The 17,442-nt window shown below is 48.1% G+C and overlaps 2 protein-coding genes across 6 annotated transcripts in view; both read right to left on the bottom strand.

Annotated features, from left to right (window-relative positions):
* The window catches only part of CHD8 (chromodomain helicase DNA binding protein 8), a 65,657-nt gene extending 62,910 nt beyond the window's left edge, over positions 1-2,747 (bottom strand). For 2 of the 5 annotated variants that reach the window (XM_083581346.1, XM_083581350.1), the window contains exon 1: positions 2,611-2,747. The gene's annotated coding sequence lies outside the window, so the exon portion shown is untranslated. Of the gene's footprint in view, positions 1-643; positions 714-2,574 lie in introns of all 5 variants that reach the window. The other 3 variants (XM_083581347.1, XM_083581348.1, XM_083581349.1) reach the window with 3 other exon arrangements.
* Positions 2,748-5,537: 2,790 nt separating this feature from the next.
* On the bottom strand, positions 5,538-17,339 carry RAB2B (RAB2B, member RAS oncogene family). The gene is made up of 8 exons (XM_083581536.1): positions 17,116-17,339; positions 13,886-13,957; positions 12,086-12,153; positions 10,802-10,884; positions 10,319-10,411; positions 9,601-9,712; positions 7,548-7,616; positions 5,538-6,127 (listed from the first exon to the last, which is right to left on the bottom strand). Exons 1-8 carry the CDS (start codon positions 17,159-17,161, stop codon positions 6,032-6,034), a joined length of 639 nt encoding a protein of 212 aa, XP_083437662.1. The 5' UTR covers positions 17,162-17,339; the 3' UTR covers positions 5,538-6,031.
* Between the last annotated feature and the right edge of the window lie 103 nt (positions 17,340-17,442).

Raw genomic sequence — 17,442 nt, 5'->3', positions numbered from 1 at the left:
CTTCCCTCAAACTAAAAAATACATGAACGCCAAGTGTACATTTTCCTCATCCCAGCTTATGCACACCTTTAGACAGTATAATATATTCCACCCACCCAGACACCTCATGTTAATTGTTCCATAACAACAACCACTCCCCGGCTCCGTAACAACTAGAGCAGATTATAATCCTTATTTCACCATATGCAGTATGACTGGGGGCAGGGCAAAGGGATGCATTCTTTCACCATTTTTTTAACCATACTAACTCTCAGAACATGAGAGTGGAAGTCAAAAGCTAAAGCACTGGCATTAAGCGACTCAATATGCATTCAAAGATATTATGGGGAAAAGTTAAATGGATGTAATCTTATACCCACTTACTTGGGACTAAGTCCCACTCAAACTGGGACTTGCTTTTGAGGAGTCATGTACAAGATTGCACTGAAATCAGTTATTAGAATTCCTGAAACTGAAAAGGCCATTCTCAGCTGAAATCATTGTTCAGTTCCACTGCTTCCTTTTCCCTCCACAAACCATCTTTGACAATGTGGGCTGATCAATATTAGCTCAACCCTCAAACACATGCAAAGGCTTGAAGCCTTCCTAGTTGCCCTTTCCCCAACATACATTTTCTTCCACCCCTATTGTAAGCTACACTTACCTGAGAGTAAATCCCATTGATTCCAACAGAATTTACTTCCAAGTAAATAGCGTAGGGTTGCAGCTGCCTTCTAAAGAGGAGGGGGAAAGAGAAAGAAACACAGATCAACAAGACTAGAAATATATCAGGTATTCAGCTACTTGTGTGCCTAACAAATCAAATGTTGATTCTCAGGAACCTTGAAAATGTTTCCAAGTCTGCATGGGGCAAGAGACTAAAACATCTGATGAACACTGCAGAAAATCTCCCCTCCACACCCATGTCTCAGGACTGCGGTTTAACTCTCAATACATCAGAATATTTTCCTAAACAATCTGTGAACTACAGATCACACCTCTTCCTTCCCAATCACTGGTCCAAACAACACAATAAAACACACTTTCACATGTCCCACCCTAAGATCATCTTTCTGTCTGAGAGAATGGCGATAAAAAAATTAGCTGCATGCAAATCTCTCTAGCCCAGGTATCATTCCAGCCCACCCCTCTGCCGTTTTTTTCACTATCCCCACTTCCACTCTCCAAAGAAACTGAAACTGTTAGGAAAAGAGCCTTTGCATCAACAATTGTGCATAAACATTGAAGCAACAGGGGAAAGGAGTGAATGGGCAAATTCTTCCTAGCATAGGTGGAAACTGACTAGACTCTCCTCTGACCTTGTCAGTATCACCAGAGAACAGAGGAGACATCTGCACTGCTTTCCTCCTATACTTTTGTGATAAAACATATGAAAGCCATTCCCAGACGCAGATGTGTAGAAATGAAAAAAAGATGCCATGTGGAAGGCTGAAATTTCTGTCTACGAGAACACATCCATTGACAAGTCCCCCTCGCACACAAATTGCTAGGAAGCTGACAAGCACTTGTAGATCCACTTTCTCACCTGGCCACTCATTGATTTCAAAACCCGACACATCTGCATTTAAAGCCTTTCCCACGTGCAAGCTCTAAAACATGTGAACTACCAAGTTACAGCCTGCTCCAAGATGGGCAGCCCTACAAATATACAATAAAACCGTGTAAGAAACTGGTCCCCAAATGCACACTCAGGTTCCAGGTGCGTCTGGAGCTGACAATGTTGAAGACTGCTGCTGTTTGGCAGTACATCAGGGAACCCTACCACCCACTCCGTGCCAAACTCCATGTGGCAACAAGGGACTCACTCTTCCCACCCCATCACAACTTCTGAACAGAACGACCCACACGCGCAAAAGGTCCATGCAGTGCAGGAGAGCCATCCTCTCTGCACACAGGTTGCTCTCGACAAACGTTCACCGAAATTCCCCTTCCTGGATGCAACATCCACCCACCACCCAGATCTCGGCCTCCTCCTTTTTCTCCCCAAATCCAGCTCCCTTCTTTTCACCCAAGCTCAATCCACCTCCTTTTCCTCTCCTCCTCCGATGCGGCCTGTGCGTGCAAGGGCTTTAGCAAGGGTGCAATCCTTCCTTCCCAACCTTTACTAGAAACCGGATGGCGATGAAAACACACACAAAATAAAAGAGCCGACAGGGACGGGGGAGAGAGAGAAATGCACAAGAGAGAATGCGACATGGATTTTTTTTTTTGGAGGGGGGTGGAGGGAGGAAATACACCCAGGCAGCCTTTTCTTCCTTCCCCCTCTGCAAAAGCTGGGTTTGGCTTCTCCCTCCCACCTTTCCCATTAAGCGAACCCCGGAGGGCGGAAAGCGAAGGGCCCTCCCCCTCCCTTCAGAAATGGTCCCTCTCACTCGCCGTAGGAGAGCGGCGGCGGCGGCGGGGAGGGAGGGAGGGGGAGGGGAACGTCCCCGCATCGGGCCTGCATCGTGAAGAGGGCCATCCCATAATAATCCTCCCCCCTCTTCCTCCCCCCCCCCGCGCTCGTGTGGGTTTGTGAAGAGAAAGAGGAAAAGGCCTTTTTATATTTGAAAAAATATAATAGCACCTCCTTACCTGAGGGCCTGGTCCCCTCCCCCCACGCGGACTCACCCTCTAAGGAGCCACTTCTCCCGCCCCCCTCCCCTCTCCTAAGGAGAGAGAAGAGAGAACAAGGCAGCCGAGCATGGACGGTGCAACTTAACTTCTCTCGGGGGCCCTCCAAGCCACGCCCACCGCTCCTCCGCCAGGCTACGGCCGCCGCCGAAGGACCCGGGAGGCCTGGGGGCGGGGCCAGGCAGCACGTTAGGTTGAGAGAACCTTCCAGGAAGTCAGTCTCTCTCTCTCTCTCTCTCTCTCCGGAGTGGGGCGGGGGAGGGGGAGAAGGGAAGCGGGAGCGGGGGAAGCGGGCCTCCAGCTCGTGGAGAGGCTGTCTAAGGAAGTCGCCTGATTTATTCCGTGCCACCAGTACAAATAAAAGTAATATACAGTATTGTTGAAGGGCTGTTGTTTTTAAACCATGGGGGCCTGTGGAGAGGTGGCAATATCATCTTGCCGCGGCCCGCGCCCCGGCAGACGGGCAATGCGTTAGGCACCTATATGGGGAAGCCATCTTGGGAGGGATGGAGAGGCGTGGGGGGCCAGATATGTGGCCCCATTGCAAAAGCATCCTTGCTTGTGATATATGCATACGCTTTTGCCCTTTATTTGTTTGCCCTTTACAACAGTCCTGCAGGGCATGCCACTGTGGTTAGTTTCCCATTTCACAGAGGAGGAAAACTGAGCCTGAGCAGTTTGGGACATGGAACTGATTCCACGCCTGTCTGGTCCATTTTCCGTCTCTTGGTCCATATGATGATGCTGATCCGTATAATAATAAAAGCTAGTAAATCTGACTTAGAGAGCCAGTGTGGTGCAGTGGTTAAGAGTGGCAGTCTCGTAATCTGGGGAACCGGGTTCGCGTCTCCGCTCCTCCACATGCAGCTGCTGGGTGACCTTGGGCCAGTCACACTTCTCTGAAGTCTCTCAGCCCCACTCACCTCACAGAGTGTTTGTTGTGGGGGAGGAAGGGAAAGGAGAATGTTAGCCACTTTGAGGCTCCTGAAGGGGAGTGAAAGGCGGGATATCAAATCCAAACTCTTCTTCTTCTTTGCCCTCAAGTAGTGAAACCATATGGTATTTCGTACTTCATCTCAAGGAAGTGGGATTTGACTTGCAGGCTCCGTGATTCATTCATGGCCTTGAGACATTGAAGACGGCTATCATATATCCTCTCAGCATCCCCTTATCCAGACTAAACATACCCAGATCATCTTTTTCCAAGATGATGAAGGACCATTAGGGTTGCCATATTTCAAAAAGTGACAGTCCAGAGGACACAAGTTGTTAAGTTGTTGAGCCTTTAAAAAAAAAGTTGAGTATTGAGCTTTTTTTACTGAGCACTCTTTCGGGGGTTTATCAGAAATAAATCCTAATGTGCTCAATGTGGCTTACTTCTAGGGAAGGATGCATAAAAATTGTAGAGCTGGGATGGACCCTTATAATCCACAGTCTTAATCTTGACCCTAAACAAATGCCCATGCAGGAGCACCTCTGAATGCGTTTTTGGCATTCTGCAGACTGTGTCACTCCCACCCCTTTGAAATACATCATTCTTCCATCAAAGAAAGGACTACCCCTGCATTTAATCACCCACAGATCTCCCCTTTCAGTTTAATAAATTGCAGAACAGGCAATGGTTGCATATACACCTTCCATTTCAAGCACACACACACTCCACCATGAATTGTGGGGACTGTAGTTTACCCCTCACAGATCTATAATTCCCAGCACCCTTAAGCTACAGCTCGCATTATTAACCCCCCCCCCCAAGTATGTGTGCTTTAAATGTATGGCATGTATGCATCCTCACCCCACTATAACTCAGTGGAAGAGCACATGCCTTGCATTTTGTAGGTTGCCACATTCAGTTCCTCGCATCTCAAGTTTAAAAGGATCAGCAGCAGGATGAACATAAGTCCTACTGGATCAGGCCAAAGCTCCTCTAGTCCAGCACCCTGTTCTCACAAAGGCCAAACAGGTGCCCATGGGGCGCTCACAAGCAGGATCTGGGTGTAAACAGCATTCTCCCCACCTGAGATTCCCATCAGCTGGGATACTCCCTCTGAAACCTACACAGACATGTGGAACATTAGTGTGTTTTATAATGTGTTTTAAGTGCATTGCTGATTTTGGGAGAAGTTTTACATAGTTGTTTTAAACTGTTTTTACTGCAGTGCTTTTGTCTTATTCTCTTTGTAAACTGCTTTGAGGATTTTACAATCCAGAAATGTATACATTGTATGTATATTCTAAAAACCTCTGCCTAGGCACAAAGTAGATTCCTTTGTTTACTCCAATAGCCAGAGATACTATCTCTTGCCCGCAAAGAGGATGTCACTGCGCTCAAAGAAAGTGGTTTTGATGCTTGTTGGTAGCTTCTGTTATGGAGCTGCCATGGCAGGATGCAAAACAGTCAAGTCCATTCAATATATCAATTTTTCCTTCCTTCTCCCAGTATATAAATACATGCCAGAGATATCATTAGTTTCATTGGACTGGTCATGTGGTCTGGATGCCTGATTATCGTCTTCCAAAACAACTACTCTATTCCCATCTTAAGAACAGAAAGCAAAATACCAGTGGACAACAAAAGAGATTTAAAGTCGCTCTCAAGGCAAACCTTAAAAAATGCAGTATAAGCACGGAAAACTGGGAAACACTGGCCTACCAGTGCTCCAGTTGGAGAACAGCCTTTTGAAGAGGCACAAACTCAGGATGAAAGGGAGAAATGCGCTAAGAGGAAGGCATGCTTGGCAAACCCTCCCCATGATTAACTCCCGCCCGGAAACCTATGTCCCCACTGTGGAAGGATGTGTGGATCCAGAATTGGCCTCCACAGTCACTTACGGACTCACTGTTAAGACCGTGTTCATGGAAGACAATTTTACTTGGTCACGAGTGATCACCAAAGAAGACGAAGAAGAAGACATGTCAGAGAATAATGTCAAACATGGAAATATTTAATACAAAGCTGAAACAACAGTGCAGTAGAGCTTAAAATCTAAATCTGGTTAGACTGGCCTGGATTACACTCTCCCCAGCTCCTCTGCCAAGGCGTCTGTGAACCCAAAGTGTGGGCAATGGAAAGCTCCAACATTAGAAGAGGAAACTGCTGGAGGAAAGGCACAGATTGGTGGAGGAGGGAACCTGGAAGCACCATTCGCCTACGAGGGAGTGAAGAGAGGTCCTCAAATGGGAGGCTTTTGGAAGAGTTACTACTAGCACCCCAACAGCCACCGGCCAAAATCAACTCTAGGTCTAGGATGGCAACATTTGGAGGGCAGAGATAGGGTGTAACAAGGTCGAGGGAAGGTGAGCTTGAAGGATTCCTGCCCCCAGTGTTGTGCCTGAAACCGAAAGAGAGAAAGAGAGCATGACACGGAAGAGGCATCTTCCCGTGTGTTCCCCAGCCTGGATGGACTTCAGGGGAAATTCAGCAACAACCTGACCGGTCTCCAGAGGCCTGACGACCGTGGCCAGCGGAGGATCTTCCTGTGGGTTCCTGGGGGCCAATCCTGATGCCGTTTCCCTGCAGGTGGAGAAATAAAAGGGCTTAGTTAACAATAATACGAAGGAAAGCCAGGACTGCTTTGACCACTTTAATGATACCATCTGTGACCGCCCAAGCCCATTTTGGCAAGCCGCAGAAAGAGGCGGTCCCTCTAGGCCAGAAGTAGCCAATCTTGTTCCCTCCAGATGTTGATAGGAGTTGTGGACCAGCAATATCTGGAGGGCGAAGCATTGACTACCCTTGCTCTGTTTCCTCCAAGAGACTCCTTCAACCGAGTCTTTTAAAAGTCTGAAACTGGGTTTCTGTAGTTTCCAGCATTGCTGCCTCCATCTGTGGAGATAGAACATAGCCACCATGGCTAGGAGCCATCAATAGCCTCCATTAATTTGTATAATCCTCTAATCTAAACCTTGGTTTAGTGCTGCGTGAATGAACTTTGCCTCCTTCCAGCCGGTACATTCCCTGCTCTCCTTCTCTGCGTGAGCAGGAGGAATCTGGAAGCATTTACCTTCTTTTAAACACAGTTTATTGTTTGTCTCAGCTGAGGAACATGATTTAACCCTATGTTTTGTTTCAACCAGCACATGGTTTGATGTAGGTGTTTTAACAAACAAAAACAAAAACCACAGTTCATGTTCAAACCATAATCTTGGTTTGCATTTAAGCAACAAGTTACATTTAAGCTGGGAAGCTTTTGCTTTCTCTATCTTCTCCTAGCCATGTGAAAGGCGACGACAGGAAAGCATGACCTGAGCAGGAGCCTAGGCTTGTTCATGTAGCATTAAGCAATGGTTTATCACTACAGTCCAATGTGACTATCGTCTGAGCTGGTATAAGGCCGCTCTCGATGTTCGCTAGGGACGTGGGTGGCACTGTGGTCTAAACCACTGAGCCTCCTGGGCTTGCTGATCGGAAGGTTGGCAGTTCAAATCCGCACAACGGGGTGAGCTCCTGTTGCTCTGTCCCAGCTTCTGTCAACCTAGCAGTTCAAAAGCATACCAGTGCAAGTAGATAAATAGGTTCCACTCTGGTGGGAAGGTAAATGGCATTTCTGTGTGTTCTGGCTTCCGTCACTGTGTTCCGTTGTGCCAGAAGTGGTTTAGTCATGCTGGCCCCATGACCCGGAAAGCTGTCTGTATACAAACACCAGCTCCCTCAGCCTGAAAAGCGAGATGAGCGGCGCACCACATAGTCGCCTTTGACTGGACTTAACCGTCCAGAGGTCCTTTACCTTTACTTTTTACCTATGTTCGCTAGTATCTTAATATACAAAATCAAGTTTTATTGCGTTAAAATTTAATACAAATCACTTTTCAAATCTGAGAACTACTTGTACTGACACACATAGCCATTAGCCAATCCCCACCCCAGCCCCATCACAAAATTTTGAGCTACAGGTTTGATGGGCCATCAAGGGAGGCCGCTAGGTCTGACTTGCCTCGTTGTTAACATCAAAATGGCCTTGCTGGATCTTTTTATAGATGGATTTAGCTGTGTGGAGAAAGGCCTGGAAGGAGTAGATAGAAGGGGGAAAGTTTTTTTAAGAAACAAGCAAGATGGGTAAAATAATACAGCAATAAAGGCAAGTTCCTATCCTGCACATCAAAATGGGACACAGAAATGGGTCTGGCACTAGTACAGAGGGGGATGTATTTTCCCTCTTCCAGGGCACTGCATTCCATACTATCTACCCATCCCGTTTTTCTGTTTTCCTCCTCCAAATCCACAGTCAGCATTCTGTCCCTGCTAAGCTTGCTCAGTCCCCACCAGAGGGAACGATGCATGCCAAAATATATGCAGGCAAACCATTCTAATAATGAAGGCTGTACAGGATGAACTCTCCAGCAGCTGTTGGGTATCACAGATAGCTGCCAGCTAGCCGTGGCAGGAAGATGGACCTGAGCATCAGCAAATCCCCTCTTGTCTGAGCCCTTATTGTCCGTATAATACACGATTGGGCTTGTAAACAGTTACTTCATGTGTCACCTGAATTACCTTCAAGCAATCAGGCAAAGAAGCTTTTCTAAACTGTATGAGAGCTGGGTTCTTCCCCCACCTCTCCGCACCCCCTCCCAACCATATCCCACAAATAATCATCTAGATATGGTGTGGTAAGGAGGCTAGCAGGCTCCCCCCATCCCACTCCACATCAGCTACATTTCCCCCCCCAACCTAATTGGAAAACTGCAGAGTTAAATGGACCTGGGAGAATCCAGGAACCTCTGTATGCTTCCAATACCAGTCATACAAGTCTAAATGGGGACTTCTGTTTCCATTTAAAGTTTCTGGTCCTCATGACAGCTAAGATGGGCATGAAATTGTATGGATGGGGATTGTCAAAACCTCAGAAGCCAGGGCAGTGCAGGACTTCCAAGGAGCAGGCTTTCAGACCTTCAGACCTTCCCATCTGTAGCTCAGTGACAGAACATGCGTCTTGCATACACAAGGTCAATTCCCAGCATTTCTGGGGAGCACTGGGAGAGAACTCTGTTGGAAGTTCTGAAAAGCCACCTTCAGTCCATGCAGGCCAGAGGTTTTCAACCTTTTTGAGTCCATGGCTCCCTTGGCCAATTACATTCTTTCCGCGGCACCCCTGTGGGACTCAGGAGCCAGATATGTCACCCCTTGCCTGCAGAGCTGGCAGCCCCTCGGCCTTTTTCAAACACCCTTGTGGAGTGTTCCCTCAGCTTCCTCTCCTCTCCCCTCTGCTTGGGAGTCCTCTGGGCAGCCGCTGCCACTGCCCCTGGTCTCTGATCTGCCCCCAAGGAGAAGTGCCTCCTCACACTGCCCACCAGGGCCTGGGAAGAGGATACACCCAGCCTTAGTGTCCCAACGGAGACTGGCCAAAGGTGAATGTGAGGCCAGCACCTTACCTTGGGAGGCAGCAGGCGCAGCAGCGGGCACTCAGCTTCCAGGCAGGCCTTGCACACAGCAAGCACAAAAAAGGCCAGCGCAGTACCCGCTTGCCTGGCCTCTCACTAGTCTCCATTCCCAACAGCTGGTGGACTGGCTGGCTGGTCTCCCTCGCCCACTTGCTTGCTTGCTTACTCCGAGGCCGCCTTAGTTCCTGGCAACCAGCACCCCCTGGCCAGCCCCAGAAGCACCATTTGCCTGTGGAGCTTGTAGCCAGGGCAGCTGCAACAAACAGCTGTGCAAGCCTTTGGGAGGCAGAGACGTGAGACGGCATCAGAGGAGGGAGGGAAGGAAAGAGGGACAGAGGCCAGTGTTGCCCACAGCACCCCTGATCATCGTTCAAGGCACCCCAGGGTGCCACGGCACACTGGTTGAAAACCACCGGTGTAGACAATACTGAGCTTGATGGACAAGTGTTCTGATTCAGTATAAGAAATATAAGCAGTATATGATCTCCTGCATGCGGTAAGCAGGATAAGTTATGTGAATGCTTTTCCTGGCCCAAAAGGAAACAAAGACTGGCACGGGGCGGGGGCGGGGGGGGGCGGGGATACGCAAACACCCAGGACTTTCTTCACCTCTTCTACGTTGGATGCTGTCTTTGCAGAGGTCTCCATGAAAACCATGCCGTGTTCCCGGGCAAAAGCCTCACCTTCTTCCTTCCGTACAGCTCGCCGATTCTCCAAGTCACTGAGGGATGAGAGAGGCAAGAAAGATGAATTAATAATAATAATTTAATTTATGAATCACTCCCTACGAAGCACCTTGAAGCGATTTCACAATACAGTGCAAACATGTACGAAAACAAATGCACGTATATTCTTGTTCTTATTTATTCCACTTCATTTACTAATCAGCTAAACCACCACCTCAAGGTGATTTACACATAAAATAATATACAAACATCCCAATTCACTATTATCTACCCCAGGGGTCAGCAGACTGTTCCAGCAGGGGGCCGGTCCACTGTCCCTCAGACCTTGTGGGGGGCCGGACTATATTTTGGAGGGAATAAATGAACGAATTCCTATGCCCCACAAATAACTCAGAGATGCATTTTAAATAAAAGGACACATTCTATTCATGTAAAAACACCAGGCAGGCCCCACAAATAACCCAGAGATGCATTTTAAATAAAAGGACACATTCTATTCATGTAAAAACATGCTGATTCCCGGACCATCCGCGGGCTGGATTGAGAAGGAGATTAGTTTGCCTACCCATGATCTACCCCGAGTCCTTGGCTGGTGGGGGTGGGGGAGCAGGTGAGTTAGGAAGCAGAAGAGGACCGGATACCTCTTATTGCCGATGAGCATGACCACCATGTGGGAGCTGGAATGCTGCCGCGCGTCTTCTAGCCAGGTGTACAAATGGTTGAAGCTTTCCCGTCTGCACAGAGCAAGAAAGGTAGGTCAGGGTGTGCAGTGGGAGGAATGGGAGCCTAGCAAGTTCCACCACTCATCTGGGCCAGCAGTGAGCAGAACATAAAGTCCCTGTCCCCTCCCCCAAGTGCAGTACTCTGTGCAGTACATTCTCAGCCATGCGGACCCTAAGATCCACGGTCTGACGTCATAAGAAGAGCCTGCTGGATCAGGCCAATGGCCCATCAAGTCCAGCATCCTGTTCACACAGCGGCCAACCAAATCCCTGTGGGAAACCCACAGGCAGGATTTGAGCACAAGAGTACCCTCCTCTCCTGGGTAATTTCCAGAATTACTCCAGCCGTGGAGGCAGAGCATAGCCGTCATGGGTAGTAGCCATTGAGAGCCTTGTCCTCACCTGGTGATGTCATACACCAACAGAGCTCCGGCGGCCCCTCTGTAGTACGAGCGAGTGATGGAGCGGAAGGATTCCTGGCCAGCCTTTGGAGTGGGAGAGAACCAATCAGGAAGCACAAAAAAAAACGGAGCTGTCTAAACTACTAGCTAAGCATGCCCACACCTATAGCACTCATCCCCTTTCCATCCCTCCTCCCAGGAAACCCTGGGCATTTTAACTGGAATAGAGGCCTCCTAACTGTTTTAGAGGGACACGGGTGGCGCTGTGGGGACATGGGTGGCGCTGTGGGTTAAACCACAGAGCCTAGGGCTTGCTGATCAAAAGGCCGGCGGTTCGAATCCCCACGACGGGGTGAGCTCCCGTTGCTCGGTCCCGGCTCCTGCCAACCTAGCAGTTCGAAAGCACATCAAAGTGCAACTAGATAAATAGGTACCGCTCTGGTGGGAAGGTAAACGGCGTTTCCATGTGCTGCTCTGGTTCGCCAGAAGCGGCTTAGTCATGCTGGCCACATGACTCCCTCAGCCAATAAAGCGAGATGAGCGCCGCAACCCCAGAGTCGGCCACAACTGGACCTAATGGTCAGGGGTCCCTTTACCTTTTAACTGTTTTAGGGCATATCTGTACCATACATTTAAAGTACTTTACCACTTTAACAATCATGGCTTCCTCCGAAGATCCCTGAGAATTATAGTTTGTTACGAGTGCTGAGAGCTGCAAGGAGACCCTTATTCCCCTCAGAAAGCAACAATTCCCAGAGCGCTTTATCAATCCATCTTTCCAGGGAACTCTGGGAATTGTAGTTGTTGTAGCAGAACCCTTAACAAACTACATTCCCCAGGATTCTTGGAGCAGTGGGGGGCCACGACTGTTAAACTGATGTAAGAGTGCTTTAAATGTATGGTGTAAATGTGCCCCGGTATCCTTAGCCCTCAATCCCCCTCCCAGCTCCACTTTCCAAAATTCGGACCCACAACCCCCTCCTGAAATTCCAGCCTCTCTATTCTCCTAATTTGTTCCTTTCTTCTTCCTTCCAACTCTGCAGCCCTGGAGCAGTTGGTTAAACAGGGCTGGAGGAATAATTTCCTGCCTGTCAACACTTAATTAAAACAAAACTAAACAGGTTGGAACACTGGCTGGGAGCAGATGCCCAAGATGGGGGTAGACAACCAACTAAAACAAAAGGATCCCTGTGAAGCTAAAATGCCCTTGCTCTGTTTTGGCACTCCAGTCCCCAAGATTGTTCCTTCGCATTTGCAAAGGGTCAAGGCTTCAAGGGGAGCTCACCGTGTCCCAAATTTGCAGCTTGATCTTTTTGTTGTCAATGGTGACCATCCGTGCACCAAACTCTACACCTGGTGGAGAAATGGAAGAGCAGGAGAAACCTCAGAGGGGAGGAACTCTCCACAACCACAACCCGCCATATCATTCAACCCATGTATCTCATTATAACCCAGCCTGTGAAATACGCTCCCCCAACTCCTTCCAGTTCTACCACCTTCAGCCAACCAAAGGTCTTCTGCTCCTATAAGCGACCCATTCTCCCTCACTGGTCCTTAGACATGAAACTCCTGGCTTGGACACATATGTGGCATCTTTTCTCTCCTTCCCGTTGTCCTCAAATCCAGCAGCAGAGCAAGCCGATCAGGCACCTGGGGCAGCGAATGGCCTGCACCCAGGGGCGGGGCCAGCCAGGGCAGGACGCTCTGTGGGGCCTCTGAGGAGTCAGTTTGCCTCCTCCCACTCAGCTGCCCTACAGCTGAGGGGGAGGTGGCAGGCAGACCGTTTGGGGTAGCATGGAGCCTGCGGGCGCCCAAGCCACTGTGCCACTCCAAGAAGAGATGTGTGGTTCGGGCGCACTGTAAGCCCCGTGGTGAGTGCCGCCTGGCATTTTATCACACCCTCAGTGGTGACACCTAGGGCGGCCTGCCCCCACCGCACGCCCCTTCCTCCGCCCCTGCTCAAATCCCCCTTTATCCTCATGGGTTATCTTCTTCCTCCTGATTCCCACCTGCTATCCAAACTGCTAAGCATGTGTCTTTGGTCTTAACCACATTCATTCCTCCAGGCTTTTCCCATCATCTCTCTGTGTCACTCTTTTATTTTAAATTGCAGGCTCCTGGAGAGTGGAGACCCTTTTTGCCTATGTGGCTCTCGTGTGTATGTACATACATACTTACTTACATATACAGACACACACACACACACAGAGAGAGAGAGAGAGAGACCTTACTGTATGCTTGTGAAACATGGACCACTTAAAAATGCCATCTCCAACTCCTCGAAAGATTCCATCAATGGTGTCTCCGAAAAATTTTACACATCACTTGGGAAGACAGGCGAACAAATGCCAGTGTATTGGAAGAAGCAAATATTACCAGTGTTGAAGCGATAACTCTTCAACATCAACTTCGTTGGACTGGCCATGTTGTGAGGATGGCTGATATCATTTCCCAAAACAACTACTCTATTCCGAACTTAAAAATGGAAAGCGTAATGCCGGTGGTCAACAAAAGAGGTTTAAAGACTCTCTCAAGGCAAATCTTAAAAAAAATGTAGTATAAACACTGACAACTGGGAAACACTGGCCTATGAGTGCTCCAGTTGGAGAACAGCCTTTACCAAAGGTGTTGTGGGCTTTGAAGATGCTCAAACTCAGGGTGAAAGGGAGAAACGTGCTAAGAGGAAGGCACGCTTGGCAAACCCTTACTGTGATTAACTCCTGTCTGGAAACCTATGTCCCCACTGTGGAAGGATGTGTGGATCCAGAATAGGCCTCCAGAGTCACTTACGGACTCACTGTTAAGACTGTGTTCATGGAAGACAATCTTAGTCGGTCATGAGTGATTGCCAAAGAAGAACACACACACACGAGAGAGAGAGAGAGAGAGATATGATGCTATTGTTATGGACTGCATTTCTGTACATGCTGAAAAAGAGCCTCTGTGCTCCCCTGTTCTCTCCCTACCACCCAGCTGTAGGGCATTGTGTCTCCCCAGCTTTGTTCCTCCAGTCCAAATACATGCAACAACACCCCCTCGTTTGGAACCCTGCTTAAATAATACCCAAGGCCCATTGGGGACTCACCTATGGTCAAGTCATGGACTGCTGTGAACCGCTTATCTGTGAACTGTAACAAGAGGCAGGATTTTCCAACACCTTTGGAGAAAAAAAATAGAAAATAAATTCAGAACCTGTTGTACAAAAAAAAAAAAAAAAAAAAGACATCCTGTGATCAATGGCGGCTGGTGCCCATTGAGACCCATAGGATGGAAGGAGAAAGGCCCACAAATGCCAGTGTTGAGCAGACACACCTAACTCTAGCTTTGCTCCCAGCTGAGTTCTACAAAGGCAACACCTGCAACAAGGAGGAAGCCCACAGGCAGTACTCTCCTGGTGGAGGCTGGCAGAGGGCCAACTGATGTTTATTTTTGTTTTAATTTTATTTATTTATTAAATTTATATACTGCCCTTTATCCAAAGATTCCAGGGCAGTATACAACATTAGGAACTTAATTTACGCGGCGTAATAATAAAAAAACATAAGACACCGCATAATCATCAGACAATTGTAATAACAGCCCCCCCATTTAACAGGCCATAGATTGTTTAATGGCCAAAGGCCTGAGTAAAGAGGACTGTTTTCACCTGGCATCTAATGTCATGTTATGATGGCGCTGGGCGAACCTCTCTGGGGAGAGCATTCCACCACATAAAAGGCTCATTCTCATGTTGCCATCCTCTGAACCTCTCGGGGAATGGGGACATAGAGAAGAGCTTTGGATGACAAGTAGAGGGTCTGAGTCAGTTCATATGGGGAGAGGCGGTTCTTAAGGTATTGAGATCCTGAAGCTTTGTAGGTCAAAACCAGCATTTTGAATTGGTTGGTGGGGCGGGGCCTTCTTTGCCCTATGGAGCGGCCTTGCTGCCTGCGAGTTGTACAAGTTACATGGAAGCCTCTGCAAACATACTGAGAGAATTTCCACACTTTCTCTTGAGACTTCATTTATTCGCCATATATACAGTAGTTCCTCCTTTATACAGCCATCATGCTCCCTTTTATGTGGCTCTTACACTGGCTTTATCAATGTTGTTTTTAAATGTATGTTTTGCTATTTTTTCCATTTGTTTTATATTTGTAATTTTGTAACACTGCCCAGAAACAACATGATCCATAATTCGGGAAGAAAAGGCAAGTACGCAAGGCTAAACAAGAATGTCTTTGCTCTTCACTAATGTGAAGGACCTCTGGAAGTGAGAGCTGGACCATAAAGAAGGCTGATCGCCGAAGAATTGATGCTTTTGAATTATGGTGCTGGAGGAGACTCTTGAGAGTCCCATGGACTGCAAGAAGATCAAACCTCTCCATTCTTAAGGAAATCAGCCCTGAGTGCTCACTGGAAGGACAGATCCTGAAGCTGAGGCTCCAATACTTTGGCCACCTCATGAGAAGAGAAGATTCCGTGGAAAAGACCCTGATGTTGGGAAAGATTGAGGGCACAAGGAGAAGGGGACGACAGAGGACGAGATGGCTGAACAGTGTTCGCGAAGCTACCAGCATGAGTTTGACCAAACTGCGGGAGGCAGTGGAAGACAGGAGTGCCTGGCATGCTCTGGTCCATGGGGTTACGAAGAGTCAGACACGACTAAACAGCAACAATGTGAAGGACCATTTAAGGCAGAGTTGGAGAACCCATGAGCCTCCAGATATTGCTGGACTCCATCTTCCATCAGCCCCAGAAAAAAGCAAGGACAATATTCAGGGAGGATGGGAGTTGTGGTCCAGCAACACCTGCAGTGTCCCAAGCTCCCCATCCCTTTAAGGCTTTGTAGGTAATAACTCATACTGTCTTGTAGAGAAAAAGAGACCCTTTATTTCACTTCCACAATTTGGTTAGCAGATGTGAAACCACTCCCATCTTCCATTGCTTTGATCAACAGCACAATTGAATCTCACCATCTCTCTGTTCTATATTGGCAGGTAAAAAGGTAAAAGTAAAGGCGCCCTGGACGGTTAAGTCGAGTCAAGCTTAGCTATAGGGTGTGGCGCTCATCTTGTTTCAGGCTGAGGGAGCTGGCGTTTGTCCTCAGACAGCTTTCTGGGTCTTGTGGCCAGCATGACTAAACCGCTTATGGAGTCTCAGTGTTTGAGAGACTTGTAAGATTATATGTAAGAAATAGTATGGTTGGTCTGCGGGGACTTTGCAGGATCTTGGCTTCTGAGCTTAGACCATCTTACCCAAACCTTGTGTATGGTTGGTGAGGGTGGGACTGGGCATTAAGATTACTGTGTATAATTGATAATATTACTGCTGTTCAGCCTACTCAAAGATCTACATTAGAATACTGAAGAGAGCCAGCGGAGACAAGGCATCAGTTGAGGGAGACCCTTTTGTTCATGACACCTTGCCTCTGCAACTCCCTATTTGTGTCCACTTCCCAGCTTTCCTCTCAGATTACAGTCACGTTCGCAACCCGAGGTATGACTGTACTGTATCTCTTTGTAAAAGAAACAAACTGAAAATGCTTCTTTTTGCCCTGTCCACTTCCAGCTTTCAACAGGGTTTGAAATCTGCTGTTGTTACTATTACTATACTATTATTGCAACATAATGCAACAATTCTCCTGAACTGTAGTAACCTGTCATCATGGGTTATATGTGTTTAGACAGTGATTTTTTTTACAGCAGCGATTTTATACCTGTGCATCATCAGCTGGGTCCAAGATCCCTGCGATTAAGAAGTACAGGGAGGAGGAATTAAAAAAAACCAAAAATGTAAGGCAGACCTATCCAAGCCTTTCCGTGGTCCCCACACTGACAGCCCAATTCTATGCATGTTTACTCAGAAGTAAACAGAGTTCAGTGGTGCTTACTCCCAAGCAGATGTTGTGTTTTGCTAGTTAAAACTGTGCTTTGTTCTGTCCTTTTAATTCTAGTGTGATTTTAGGAAACGTCACGCATTCTTGGGTGGGCTGTGCCAAAAAAAAGGGGGGTCTATAAATAATGTCACAAACGAAACAAAACAAACGTGCACAGGATTTGTAGCCTTGTGTTGGGGAACCCAGAGCAAGGAAGTGGTCCTTTCACACAGTGTCAGATGGTCAATATCTACAAAATGGGATCAACGGTGTCACAGGGTTGTTGTAAGGTCGCACACTCTATATAGTGACATCTCTCTCTCTATATATATGTGTGTGTATATGTATATACATGGTGACCAAAGTGCACATTATTTGCCTTAAATAAGAATATCCCCGCCCCCACAGTCCCCTCCCCCGACCCGAGGCTGAAACTCCCTCATTTTCCCCGCCCATACCGGTGTCCCCGATGATGACGTATTTGAAGAGATAGGCGTAGGACATGGCTCTGAAGCCCCCCTAAACCCCAGCCCCGGCCTGGAGGTTCTCCAGGGGCCACTCTAGCTCACTCAACAGCCGCCACGTCTATTGCTCTCACGCTCCCTGTCCTTCCTCTCCCTCCCTCCCTCGTCCAGTGACGCTCTGGATTTCCTTTTCCGGCACCTTTTCCAGCAAGCCGGTGGCTACAGAGCTCACCGGTCCTTTCCGCGGCCGCTCTGGCCCGTCCCTCGTTGGCCGGAGCCACGTTTCCTGCGTCGCTCTAGGCACCCTGCAGGTTTAACGTC

This window comes from Podarcis filfolensis, assembly GCF_964270895.1.
Source record: "Podarcis filfolensis genome assembly, chromosome: 13".
Lineage (NCBI taxonomy): Eukaryota > Metazoa > Chordata > Lepidosauria > Squamata > Lacertidae > Podarcis > Podarcis filfolensis.
This window is presented reverse-complemented; position numbering and strand designations above follow the sequence as displayed.